Source organism: Petromyzon marinus, assembly GCF_048934315.1.
Source record: "Petromyzon marinus isolate PM22_M1 ecotype Great Lakes invasive population chromosome 67 unlocalized genomic scaffold, UKy_Petmar_22M1.pri1.0 chr67_unloc.1, whole genome shotgun sequence".
Taxonomy (NCBI): domain Eukaryota; kingdom Metazoa; phylum Chordata; class Hyperoartia; order Petromyzontiformes; family Petromyzontidae; genus Petromyzon; species Petromyzon marinus.
In genome coordinates, this window is record NW_027422591.1 from 261,679 (window position 1) to 276,715 (window position 15,037).

At 51.7% G+C, this 15,037-nt stretch overlaps 1 protein-coding gene across 5 annotated transcripts in view; it reads right to left on the minus strand.

Moving 5' to 3' along the window:
* Positions 1 to 15,037, minus strand: part of LOC116956743 (TRAF2 and NCK-interacting protein kinase-like) — a 136,075-nt gene that overhangs the window by 109,036 nt on the left and 12,002 nt on the right. For all 5 annotated transcript variants that reach the window (XR_012931430.1, XR_012931429.1, XR_012931431.1 and 2 more), the window contains exon 2: positions 1,714 to 1,779. Coding sequence is in view for 2 of the 5 variants with exons in the window: in XM_076057959.1 (XP_075914074.1) it covers positions 1,714 to 1,779 (66 nt within the window). In the remaining 3 variants the exon portion in view is untranslated. The remainder of the gene's footprint in view (positions 1 to 1,713; positions 1,780 to 15,037) is intronic.

The following is a 15,037-nucleotide window of genomic DNA, read 5'->3' on the forward strand; positions in this document are numbered from 1 at the left end:
CCCATAGACTTACACAGAGAGACCCATAGACTCACACAGAGAGACCCATAGACTTACAGAGAGACCCATAGACTCACACAGAGACCCATAGACTTACAGAGAGACCCATAGACTCACAGAGAGACCCATAGACTCACAGAGAGTCCCATAGACTCACAGAGAGGCCCATAGACTCACAGAGAGGCCCATAGACTCACAGAGAGAGTCCCATAGACTCACAGAGAGAGTCCCATAGACTCACAGAGAGACCCATAGACTCAGAGAGACCGATAGACTCACAGAGAGACCCATAGACTCACAGAGAGACCCATAGACTCACAGCGAGTCCCATAGACTCACAGCGAGTCCCATAGACTCACAGAGAGACCCATAGACTCACAGAGAGACCCATAGACTCAGAGAGACCCATAGACTCACAGAGAGACCCATAGACTCACACTGAGAGCCCCATAGACTCACAGAGAGACCCATAGACTCACAGAGAGACCCATAGACTCACACAGAGAGTCCCATAGACTCACACAGAGAGTCCTATAGACTCACAGAGAGACCCATAGACTCACAGAGACCCATAGACTCACAGAGAGACCTATAGGCTCACATAGAGACCCATAGGCTCACATAGAGACCCATAGACTCACAGAGAGACCCATAGACTCACAGAGAGACCCACAGACTCACACAGCGAGACCCATAGACTCACAGAGAGACCCATAGACTCACAGAGAGACCCATACACTCACAGAGAGACCCATAGACGCACAGCGAGTCCCATAGACTCACAGAGAGACCCATAGACTCACAGAGAGATCCATAGACTCACACAGAGAGTCCCATAGACTCACACTGAGAGCCCCATAGACTCACAGAGAGACCCATAGACTCACAGAGAGACCCATAGACTCACTGAGAGACCGATAGACTCACAAAGAGACCCATAGACTCACAGAGAGTCCCATAGACTCATGCTGAGACTCAAACACGGGGAGACTCAGCTACAAGGGAGACTCACAGATAATCCAATAGGCTCACATAGAGACCCATAGACTCACACAGAGTCCCATAGACCCACAAAAAGACGTGTGGTACAGCGTGGTGTGGTACAGCGTGGTGTGGTGTGGTACAGCGTGGTGTGGTACAGCGTGGCGTGGTATAGCGTGGTGTGGTGTGGTACAGTGTGGTGTGGTACAGCGTGGTGTGGTACAGCGTGGTGTGGTGTGGTACAGCGTGGTGTGGTATAGCGTGGTGTGGTACAGCGTGGTGTGGTGTGGTACAGCGTGGTGTGGTACAGCGTGGTGTGGTGTTGTGTAACGTGGTGTGGTGTGGTACAACATGGTGTGGTGTTGTGTAACGTGGTGTGGTACAGCGTGGTGTGGTGTGGTACAGCGTGGTGTGGTGTGGTACGTGGTGTGGTACAGCGTGGTGTGGTGTGCTGCAACGTGGTGTGGTGTGGTGCGTGGTGTGGTACGTGGCGTGGTACAGCGTGGTGTGGTGTGGTACAGCGTGGTGTGGTGTGGTGTAACGTGGTGTGGTGTGGTATAGCGTGGTGTGGTGTGACGTGGTGTGGTACAGCGTGGTGTGGTGTGGTGTAACGTGGTGTGGTGTGGTACAGCGTCGTGTGGTGTGGTGTAACGTGGTGTGGTACAGCGTGGTGTGGTGTGGTACAGCGTGGTGTGGTGTGGTGTAACGAGGTGTGGCGTGGCGCTACGGCACCTTGTACACTTGTCCGTAGGTTCCATTGCCGACCACTTCCACCAGCTCGAAGATCCCAGCCGGGTCCTGTGAGCACACAAAGACAAAAGCCGCCCACCGTGAGGCGCCGGCAGACTTCACCCACTCGCAGAGACCCACAGACTCACACAGAGACCCACAGACTCACACAGAGAAACATAGACTCACACAGAGACCCACAGACTCACACAGAGACCCATAGACTCACACAGAGACCCACAGACTCACGCAGAGACCCACAGACTCACACAGAGACCCACAGACTCACACAGAGACCCATAGACTCACACAGAGACCCACAGACTCACACAGAGACCCACAGACTCACACAGAGAAACATAGACTCACATAGAGACCCACAGACTCACAGAGACCCGTAGACTCACACAGAGACCCACAGACTCACACGTAGACCCACAGACTCACACAGAGAAACATAGACTCACACAGAGACCCACAGACTCACACAGAGAAACACAGACTCACACAGAGACCCACAGACTCACGCAGAGACCCACAGACTCACACGTAGACCCACAGACTCACACAGAGACCCACAGACTCACACAGAGACCCACAGACTCACACAGAGACCCACAGACTCACACAGAGACCCACAGACTCACACAGAGAAACATAGACTCACATAGAGACCCACAGACTCACACAGAGAAACATAGACTCACACAGAGACCCACAGACTCACACAGAGACCCACAGACTCACACAGAGAAACATAGACTCACATAGAGACCCACAGACTCACACAGAGAAACATAGACTCACACAGAGACCCACAGACTCACACAGAGAAACATAGACTCACACAGAGACCCACAGACTCACACAGAGACCCACAGACTCACACAGAGAAACATAGACTCACACAGAGACCCACAGACTCACACAGAGACCCACAGACTCACACAGAGAAACATAGACTCACATAGAGACCCACAGACTCACACAGAGAAACATAGACTCACACAGAGACCCACAGACTCACACAGAGAAACATAGACTCACATAGAGACCCACAGACTCACAGAGGCACACACAGACTCGCACAGAGACCCCACAGAGTCACACAAAGACCCATAGACTCACACAGAGATCCACAGACTCACACAGAGACCCATAGACTCACAGAGACCCACAGACTCACACAGAGAAACATAGACTCACATAGAGACCCACAGACTCAGAGGCACACACAGACTCGCACAGAGACCCCACAGACTCACACGTAGACCCATAGACTCACACAGAGACCCACAGACTCACGCAGAGACCCATAGACTCACACAGAGACCCACAGACTCACATAGAGACCCATAGACTCACACAGAGACCCACAGACTCACACAGAGACCCACAGACTCACACATAGACCCACAGACTCACACATAGACCCACAGACTCACACAGAGACCCATAGACTCACACAGAGACCCACAGACTCACACAGAGACCCACAGACTCACACAGAGACCCACAGACTCACACAGAGAAACATAGACTCACATAGAGACCCACAGACTCACAGAGGCACACACAGACTCGCAGAGACCCCACAGACTCAGACAAAGACCCACAGACTCACACAGAGACCCACAGACTCACACAGAGACCCACAGACTCACACAGAGACCCACAGACTCACACAGAGAAACATAGACTCACATAAAGACCCACAGACTCACAGAGGCACACACAGACTCGCACAGAGACCCCACAGACTCACACAGACCCACAGACTCACACAGACCCACAGACTCACACAAACCCATAGACTCACACAGAGACCCACAGACTCACACAGAGACCCACAGACTCACATAGAGACCCACAGACTCACATAGAGACCCACAGACTCACACAGAGACCCACAGACTCACACAGAGACCCACAGACTCACACAGAGACCCACAGACTCACACGGAGACCCATAGACTCACACAGAGACCCACAGACTCACACAGAGAAACATAGAATCACACAGAGACCCACAGACTCACACAGACCCATAGACTCACACAGAGACCCACAGACTCACATAGAGACCCACAGACTCACAGAGGCACACACAGACTCGCACAGAGACCCCACAGAGACCCACAGACTCACACAGAGACCCACAGACTCACACAGAGACCCACAGACTCACACAGAGAAACATAGACTCACATAAAGACCCACAGACTCACAGAGGCACACACAGACTCGCACAGAGACCCCACAGACTCACACGTAGACCCATAGACTCACACAGAGACCCACAGACTCACACAGAGACCCACAGACTCATGCAGAGACCCATAGACTCACACAGAGACCCACAAACTCACACAGAGACCCACAGACTCACACAGAGACCCACAGACTCACACAGAGACCCACAGACTCATCACACAGATAGTCATAGACTCACCACACAGAGACCCATAAACTCACCACACAGAGACCCACAGACTCACACAGAGACCCACAGACTCACACAGAGACCCACAGACTCACACAGAGACCCACAGACTCACACAGAGACCCACTGACTGACACAGAGATCAACAGACTCACACAGAGACCCACAGACTCACACGTAGACTCAGACTCACACGCAGACCCATAGACTCACACAGAGACCCACAGACTCACACAGAGACCCATAGACTCACACAGAGACCCATAGACTCACACAGAGACACACAGACTCACACGCTGACCCACAGACTCACACGCTGACCCACAGACTCACACAGAGACCCACAAACTCACAGACCCACACAAAGACCCACAGACGCATAGACCCATATAGAGACCCACAGACTCACACAGAGACCCGTAGACTCACACAGAGACCCATAGACTCACACAGAGACCCACAGACTCACACAGAGACCCACAGACTCACACAGAGTCCCATAGCACGGTTGGCCACGTATTGTGTGAACGAAGTTCAACGTACACATGTACATACTACCAGCAACACTATTAAGAACGGCACTACGCATGACAGGGTGGTGGGGCACGAACCACGCCCGGCCGCCTTTGTCTCCCCAGTGGCGATGTTTACTACACCAGGTAATCATTTGAGGCTGAGTCAACCTAGGGGAGGCCCAGGACCGGTTGGCCGTGAGCGGGAATCGAACCCGTGTCGCCGGGTTCATAGAGCAGCCTAGCGCTAACCACTGCACCGCCGCTCCCCACTACTACAAAGAGAAAGATCCCCCGTGTAGCCTCTACAGACTGCTGGGGCAAGTGCTGTTCGTAGCGAGTAGCAGCAGCAGCTATGAAGGTAGACACAGACAAAGATCTCCCGTGAAGCCTCAACAGACTGTAGGGGCAAGTGCTGTTAGTAGCGAGTAGCAGCAGCTATGAAGGTAGACACAGACAAAGATTCCCCGTGTAGCCTCTACAGACTGCTGGGGCAAGTGCTGTTGGTAGCGAGTAGCAGCAGCAGCTATGAAGGTAGACACAGACAAAGATCCCCCGTGTAGCCTCTAACAGACTGTAGGGGCAAGTGCTGTTAGTAGCGAGTAGCAGCAGCTATGAAGATAGACACAGACAAAGATCCCCCGTGTAGCCTCTTAACAAACTGTAGGGGCAAGTGCTGTTAGTAGCGAGTAGCAGCACCTATGAAGGTAGACACAGACAAAGATCCCCCGTGAAGCCTCAACAGGCTGCTGGGGCAAGTGCTGTTAGTAGCGAGTAGCAGCAGCTATGAAGGAAGACACAGACAAAGGTTCCCCGTGTAGCCTTAATACGGTGTAGGGGCAAGTGCTGTTAGTAGCGAGCAGCAACTATTGAAGTCCAGCGCTGTGGCACACGAGGGGTGTGGGGTGGTGGACAGTGCCACGCCTCCACCCATTATCCACACACGGTCACAAATGCCATAACACGCACAATGAAGATGCAGTGACACACACACACGGGCAAGCCACAGACTTTGGTACCTGAAGGCACAAATACTGCCAACTCATAAATACTTGCTAGCACACACCTACTGCCCACACTACAAATACCCCTCCCATCCCGTGTAGCCTCTTAACAGACTGCTGGGGCAAGTGGTGTTAGTAGCGAGTAGCAGCACCTATGAAGGTAGACACAGACAAAGATCCCCCGTGTAGCCTCTACAGACTGCCGGGGCAAGTGCTGTTAGTAGCGAGTAGCAGCACCTATGAAGGTAGACACAGACAAAGGTCCCCCGTGTAGCCTCAACAGACTGCTGGGGCAAGTGCTGTGAGTAGCGAGTAGCAGCACCTATGAAGGTAGACACAAAGATCCCCCGTGTAGCCTCAGACTGCTGGGGCAAGTGCTGTTAGTAGCGGGTAGCAGCAGCGCCTATGAAGGTAGACACAGACAAATATCCCCCGTGTAGCCTCTACAGACTGCTGGGGCAAGTGCTGTTAGTAGCGAGTATCAGCAGCGCCTATGAAGGTAGACACAGACAAAGATCCCCAGTGTAGCCTCTTAACAGACTGCTGGGGCAAGTGCTGTTAGTAGCGAGTAGCAGCAGCACCTGTGAAGGTAGACACAGACAAAGGTCCCCCGTGTAGCCTCTACAGACTGCTGGGGCAAGTGCTGTTAGTAGCGAGTAGCAGCACCTTTGAAGGCTACCGGCACCGTGGCACACGAGGGGGTGGGTCGCCAGCACCACGCCTGGCCGCCTTTGTCTCCCCCAGTGGCGATGTTTACTGCACCGCCACTACACCAGGTACTCATTTGAGGCCGAGTCGACCTAGGGGAGGGCTAACCGACGCGTGACCGCTCGCACCCCTCCCCCCCCCCCGTGTGCAGACGACAACACGCACACAAACACACTCACACATACACTCACACACACTCACACATACACTCACGCACACACACACTCACGCACACACACTCACACACTCACACTCAGACACTCACACATACACTCACACACAGACAGACACTCACACACACATACACTCATGCACAGACACACACACGCAGACACACTCGCACACACAACAACCGCCATTCACCACTAAGTGGCGGTGACGTCACCACGGCTTTTGTGCCAGGCTAGGTGCACGTTGAGCCTACGTGAAGTGTCGAACGCCCGCTGGCAGGAGGTCAGGGGGCAGACCCAGGTGCCACGGGTCGACTGACTGAGATGACTGGCTGATGCACCACCTGTGCCCCCTACTGTGCCAACCTGCTGTGCTTTAGCCAACCCGGCGCTCCGCTCGTTGTTGTGAGCGTCGCTCCTCCGCCCTCCGTTGTTGGAGGGCGACTGTCTCCAACAACTGCCCAGTAGCAGCGTCCTTCACGAGCCTCCTCCTCCACAGAGGCCGATCTTGACACCGCTGGTACCGGTCATCGGCAAGTCCGCTGTCCTACCAGACAGTCTCGCTCCCTTCACCTGATGAAGGCCGCTTGTGTTGTGGCCGAAACGTCGTGAGAATATTATTGTGTTATTTTATTTTATCAATTTATTATTTTATTCTCATTCTACGTGACTTTACCGAAAGAACCAAAGAAGATGAATCATTGCAGTCACGAAAGCTTTAAATCGAAATTTAAGTTCACTCAGCTCCACGTCCTCCTGTACCACGTCACTCCATCTCTTCTCTAGCCCGACCCTCTCAGGCAAGTCGTCTACGCCTTACACCAAGATGTAATAAGAAAGGGACCGACAGTACGAAGAGTCCCTGAGTGTGTGAGACAGATTGATTCCATGCGCGGTGGGTGTGTGTGTGTGGGTGTGTGTGGGTGTGTGTGTGGGTGTGGCCTCAGGGTGCACATAGCCTGGCACAAGCGTCGTGGTGACGTCACCACCACTTAGTGGCGAATGGCGGTTGTTGTTGTTGTTGTGGGTGTGTGTGGGTGTGTGTGTGGGTGTGTGTGTGGGTGTGTGTGTGGGGGTGTGCGTGGGTGTGCGTGGATGTGTGAGTGTGTGTGTATGTGGGTGTGTGGGTGGGTGTGTGTGTGGGTGTGTGTGTGGGTGTGTGTGTGGGTGTGTGTGTGAGTGTGTGTGTGTGGGTGTGTGTGTGTGTGGGTGTGTGTGTGTGCGTGGGTGTGTGTGCGTGTGTGTGGGTGTGTGTGTGCGTGGGTGTGTGTGGGTGTGCGTGGGTGTGTGTGTGTGTGGGTGTGCGTGGGTGTGCGTGGGTGTGTGTATGGGTGTGTGGGTGTGTGTGCGTGGGTGTGTGGGTGTGTGAGTGCATGGGTGTGTGTGTATGTGTGGGTGTGTGTGTGTGCGTGGGTGTGTGTGTGGGTGGGTGTGTGTGTGTATGGGTGTGTGTGTGGGTGTGTGCGTGGGTGTGTGTGTGTGTGGGTGTGTGTGTATGGGTGTGTGTGTGTATGGGTGTGTGTGTGCGTGTGCGTGTGTGTGTGTGCGTGTGCGTGTGTGTGGGTGTGTGGGTGGGTGTGTGTGTGTGGGTGTGTATGTGTGCGTGTGTGTGTGCGTGCGTGTGTGTGTGGGTGTGTGGGTGGGTGGGTGTGTGGGTGGGTGTGTGTGTATGGGTGTGCGTGTGTGTGTATGGGTGTGTGTATGGGTGTGTGTGTGCGTGTGGGTGTGTGTGTGCGTGTGGGTGTGTGTGTGCGTGTGTGCGTGGGTGTGTGCGTGTGCATGCGACGATGCCCAAAGTGCGTTAAAAGTTTGGAAAACAGATTTGGATTTAGTTTTTTTGTATTTGGGGCAGGAGGCACTGGCGGGCGATTGGGGGGGCACCGCTATACATCACTCGGAATAGTCTCTGGTTCTTTCGGTCAAGTCACGTAGGTATAGAATAAATCACAATCTCCTTGCGGAGGGAGCTGGTAGGAACGTCGGGTTGCTCGGTCAATGGCCAGGGTCAACGGCACCACCACGTGGTGCATTCCGCAACAATATGCCCGACTGTGAGGGCGGGCATATTTGCAGATGGTGCTCGCTAACGGCACTACACTATACACTACACTATACACTAGTGTTGTACTAGTATACTACACTATACACTACACTATACACTAGTGTTGTACTAGTACACTACACTATACACTACACTATACACTAGTGCTGTACTAGTATACTACACTATACACTAGTGCTGTACTAGTATACTACACTATACTATACACTAGTGCTGTACTAGTATACTACACTATACACTACACTATACACTAGTGCTGTACTAGTATACTACACTATACACTACACTACACACTAGTGCTGTACTAGTATACTACACTATACACTACACTATACACTACACACTACACTACACCAGTGCTGTACTAGTATACTACACTATACACTAGTGCTGTACTAGTATACTACACTATACACTACACTATACACTAGTACTATACACTACACTATACACTAGTGCTGTACTAGTATACTACACTATACACTACACTATACACTAGTGCTGTACTAGTATACTACACTATACACTAGTGCTGTACTAGTATACTACACTATACACTACACTATACACAAGTGCTGTACTAGTATACTACACTATACACTACACTATACACAGCTACACTACACACTACACTACACTATACACTACACACTACACTAGTGCTGTACCAGTAACGAATTGGCGACGTTCTGTTTACGTGACACAAACCTTACACGAATTGGCTGGGGTCGTGGTGGCAGGTTTAACGAGACAACATTTAGATTTCCACGCGCTCCAACACCCCCCCCCCCCCGCAAACCCACCCCCCCCCCCTCCTCTATTTTATAACACAAATCAAACACGGGCACTTAACCCACGACCGACTTCATTTCACAAAACCCTACGCAGTTGTGAACATTGTACATTTCATATGTCTTGCTACTGACAAAGGAGGTCTCACAGTGTAAATGCTCACCCCGAGCTCTCAATACTCTGATCGTGCGCTGTTTTTTGAGTTTGTACGCCTTGTGGCGTCATCTGGTCCAACACCAGTGGAGACTAAAGGGTTCTAAGACACAGTGCCAATATCATTATCAGAGTTGACTCTTTTTGTTTGCATTTTGACCGCTTGCGCTGTGGTTATTGCAAACATGATCTCCCCTTGTATAAAGGTGTCAGTTTTGGTGCAAGGTAAAAACCTATTACTATATCTTGCTACTGGCAAAGGAGGTCTCATTATGTAAATTGTTCTATGTTTGATTGTTCCATTTCACATCCCTGTTTCTTTCGGTAAAGTCACCACGTAGAAGGGAAAAAATAAAATAATAAAAATATAAAACAATAAAATTCTCACGACGTTTCGACTGCAACAAAAGCAATCATCATCAGGTGTATTCTTTTATTGTTTCCCTTCTACGTGGTGGTGACTTTACCGAAAGAACCAAGAATATGAATCCCCTGCAGTCACGAAAGCTTTAAATCAAAATTTGTTCCATTTCAATTCCAACATTTTAATAAATGCATGTTGGAAGCAATTAATATATCTTGAGTTCGCATCCTTGCATTAGAATATATAGAGAGCAGTTCACATTGTGATGGTATCACGTGGTAATGCTCCATCACGTGTTTTCAATCTATAACACTGAATATTGAACTGACTTTTAAAACTATAATAGCAAAGAAAATCGCAATCGCAACATCTGTCAGAAAAATCGCTAATAGATATTTTCCCCAAATCGTTCAGCCCTACAAACCACCATACGTCGCCACACTTGCGAGAGAGTGTGTGTGAGAGAGTGTGTGAGAGTGTGTGTGTGTGAGAGTGTGTGTGTGTGAGAGAGTGTGCGAGTGTGTGTGTGTGTGTGCGAGTGTGTGTGTGCGATAAAGTGTGTGTGAGTGTGTGTGTGCACGAGTGTGTGTGAGAGTGTGTGTGAGAGTGTGTGTGTGTGAGAGAGTGTGCGTGTGTGTGTGTGCGAGTGTGTGTGCGTGCGAGTGTGTGTGCGAGTGTGTGTGCGTGTTTGTGCGAGAGTGTGTGTGTGTGTGTGTGCGAGAGAGTGTGTGTGAGAGAGTGTGTGTGTGTGCGCGAGTGTGAGAGTGTGTGTGTGTGAGAGTGTGTGTGTGTGTGAGAGAGTGTGAGAGAGTGTGCGTGAGTGTATGCGCGAGTGTGTGCGCGAGTGTGTGCGCGAGTGTGTGTGTGCCAGAGTGTGTGTGTGTGCGAGGGTGTGTGTGTGCGAGGGTGTGTGTGTGCGAGTGTGTGTGTGTGTGCGAGAGGTGGTGCATCAGCCAGTCATCTGTCATCTCGGTCAGTCGACCCGTGGCACCTGAGTCTGCCCCGTAACATCCTGCCAGCGGGCGTTCGACACTTCACGTGGCCTCAAGGTGCACATGGCCTGGCACAAGCGTCGTGGTGACGTCACCGCCACTTAGTGGCGAATGGCGGTTGTTGTTGTTGTGTGCGAGAGAGTGTGTGTGTGTGCGAGAGAGTGTGTGTGTGTGTGTGGAAAAGAGTGTGTGTGGGAGTCATCTTGTTGGGTGACTTCAATGCCCGAGTTGGTCATGATGCTGGCACATGGTCTGGAGTTATTGGAGGGCATGGGCCAGATCAGCTCAATAACAACGGTACGAGGCTGCTAGATTTTTGTGCAGCCCATGGGCTTGTAATTACCAACACGCTGTTCCGGCATCGGCGCATCCACACAATATCATGGATGCATGCCGGGTCCAAGCAAGAACATCTGCTGGACTACATAGTGACGGACCAGCGGATGCGAGCCCATGTCCTTGACACCAGGACCTACCGTGGAGCTGATCTGCCCTCTCACCATCGACTAGTCATCTGTAAGATGCGCCTGCCATTATTCCACTCCGGTGGTGGTCTCAGCTAGCTGATGAAAGTTGCAAGCTAGAATTTCATCATCGCCTGCGGCTGGGGTTGGCATCGCCCACCACAAATGTCGAGGGTAAATGGGTGAGGTTTAGGACTGTGACTCAGGCAGCTGGAATGGCTGCTTTGGGTACGTGGTCCAGACCTCCCCAGAGACCCTGGCTTATAGAGGTGTTCAAGCTGGCTGAGAAAAAGCAACAGGCCCACTCTAATCGTCTACAGTATCCCACGTCAGAGAATGAGGCTTACTGCAGCCTTGGCTCAGAGGTTCGGAGAGCCGTGAGGCGCTGCAAGGATGGGTGGTGGTCGCGGGTTGCTGAGGAGGTGGAGTCTGCCTCCATGGCCCACGATCATAAATCCCTATTTAACTCCATCAAAAAAGTAACCTGCAGCACTACACCTATTACCATCATGAGGGGAAAAAACGGTGATCCAATCTCCGACCCCCAGGAACAGGTTTGCAAATTTGCTGAGCATTTCTGTGCGCTCCTGGGGGAGGGGAAATCCCTCGACAGGTTAAACATCGTGGGACAAAGTGGGGATGACTCTGCTGAGGCTGTGAGTGGCTGACTGAGGTGCCATCTGTTGAGGAAGTACTAAAGGCGATCCAGAGTCTGAGACCAGGAAAGGCACCGGGCAGAAATGATCACTCAAGTGAAATGCTGAGGGAGGGTGGCGTTTGTGCAGACTGCCCTACATGACATCATAACAACAGTCTGGACAACTGGATGGGTTCCGCAAGATTGGAAGGATGCCCTGGTGGCCCCCCTCTTTAAGAAGGGGGACCGCACAGACTAACAACTACAGAGGCATCTCACTCCTCAGCGTGCCGGAAAATGTCCTGGCAAGGATTATTCAACATCGCCTTGCCAGGAACGCTGAGGAGAGGCTTGCGGAGCCCCAATGTGGTTTCAGAAAAGGGCGGTCCTGCACAGATGCCATATTCTCTGTCCGCTTGCTACAGCAGAGGTGTAGGGAATTCCAACAAGACCTACATCTCTGCTTTATTGACCTGGTCAAGACCTATGATACCATCAGTAGGCCTGGGCACTGGGTTGTTCTTCGTGCTTTCGGAGTCCCTGACCCTCGGCTCACGCTCATTAAGGACCTTCACGATGGTGAGCGGGCTGGGGTAAAGCTACGTGGCCGGGAGTCGGAGCCATTCCCTGTTCAACTTGGGGTGTGACAGGGATGTCCTCTGGCTTCAACATTATTTAACATATTTTTCGACCACCTACTACATGAAGCCTTTGATGGCTGTACCAGAGGAATTTCCATCTGGTACAGATAGAATGGCTTCCTATTGGTCAACCACGTTATGTATACCGATGATCTGGTAATTGCCGGATCATCGGTTGGAGGCGCTGCTGCTGAAACTGGAGCGTGCCACTAAGAGGTGGGGCCTTACCATCAGCCCCACCAAAACTAAGCACCTGCCTGGGTATTTTGGACCATCGGGCACTCCACCCCCACAACTCCCAATCGGTGATGGGGCAGTTGTGGAGAGAGTGGAGAGTTTCCCATACCTGGGCAGTGTGCTCATGACCGGCTTCGGTTTGACAGCAGAGGTCTCACTCAGAATCAATCGAGCGGCATTATCTTTTCATCAGTTGCGTAACGCTGTGTGGAAGCTACCTGGTCTGTCGCTCCGCACGAAGCTTCATGTCTTTTCGGCCATAGTCATCCCCTCCCTTCTCTATGCTTGCGAAATGTGGACCCCCCCTAATGAAGCATCTTTGCCGATTGGAAACATTTAGGCTGGCCTGCCTACGATCCATCCTGGGTTTAACTAGGCTGGATTGTGTGAGCTCACAAATCTTTGAAAGATCTGGGCAAAATTCCATCGGCGAGCTCCTCCGGCAAGCAAGGCTGCGTTGGCTGGGACATGTAGCCCGCATACCCAGTCACCGCATGCCTAAACAGCTTTTGTTTGGCCGGATAGAGGGGGCTAAACAGGCGTGGCACGGGCTAGAGAAGAGATGGAGTGATGTGGTACAGGAGGACGTGGAGCTGAGTGGACTTGCCGATGACTGGTACCAGCGGTGTCAAGATCGGCCTCTGTGGAGGAGGCTCGTTAAGGACGCTACTGGGCAGTTGGAGGCAGTCACCCTCCAACAACAACGGAGGGCGAAGGAGCGATGCTCACAACAACGAGCGGAGCCCCAGGTGGCTAAAGCACAGCAAGTTGGCACAGTAGAGGGCACAGGTGGTGCATCAGCCAGTCGCCTCAGTCAGTTGACCCCTGGCACCTGGGTCTGCCCCGTGACCTCCTGCCTGAACCGGTCCTGGGCCTCCCCTAGGTCGACTCAGCCTCAAATGAGTACCTGGTGCGATGTGTAAACATCGCCACTGGGGAGGCAAAGGCGACCGGGCATAGTGTTGGCCACCCACCCCCTCGTGTGTTGTGCCGGCCTTCATAGGTGCTCGCTAACAGCACTTGCCCCTACAGTCTGTCACAGGCTATACGGGGGATCTTTGTCTTTGTGTGTAGGAGAGAGTGTGTGTGTGAGAGAGAGTGTGTGCGAGTGTGTGTGTGAGAGAGAGTGTGTGCGAGAGAATCTGTGTGGTACACACTACACTACTATACACACTACACTACTGGTTCTTCACGTTCTGCAGATGTAGATGCCACTGGTTATTCATGGTTCTACAGATGTAGATGCCACTGGTTCTTCACGTTCTGCAGAAGTAGATGCCACTGGTTCTTCACGTTCTGCAGATGTAGATACCACTGGTTCTTCACCTTCTGCAGATGTAGATGCCACTGGTTCTTCACGTTCTGTAGATGTAGATGCCACTGGTTCTTCACGTTCTGCAGATGTAGATGCCACTGGTTCTTCACGTTCTGCAGATGTAGATGCCACTGGTTATTCATGGTTCTACAGATGTAGATGCCACTGGTTCTTCACGTTCTGCAGATGTAGATGCCACTGGTTCTTCACGTTCTGCAGATGTAGATGCCACTGGTTGTTCCCGTTCTGCAGATGTAGATGCCACTGGTTCTTCACGTTCTGCAGATGTAGATGCCACTGGTTCTTCACGTTCTGCAGATATAGATGCCACTGGTTCTTCACGTTCTGCAGATGTAGATGCCACTGGTTCTTCACGGTTCTACAAATATAGATGCCACTGGTTCTTCACGTTCTGCAGATGTAGATGCCACTGGTTCTTCACGTTCTGCAGATGTAGATGCCACTGGTTCTTCACGTTCTGCACATGTAGATGCCACTGGTTCTTCACGTTCTGAAGATGTAGATGCCACTGGTTCTTCACGGTTCTACAGATGTAGATGCCACTGGTTCTTCACGTTCTGCAGATGTAGATGCCACTGGTTCTTCACGCTCTGTAGATGTAGATGCCACTGGTTCTTCACGTTCTGTAGATGTAGATGCCACTGGTTATTCATGGTTCTACAGATGTAGATGCCACTGGTTCTTCACGTTCTGCAGATGTAGATGCCACTGGTTCTTCACGTTCTACAGATGTAGATGTCACTGGTTCTTCACGTTCTGCAGATGTAGATGCCACTGGTTCTTCACGTTCTGTAGATGTAGATGCCACTGGT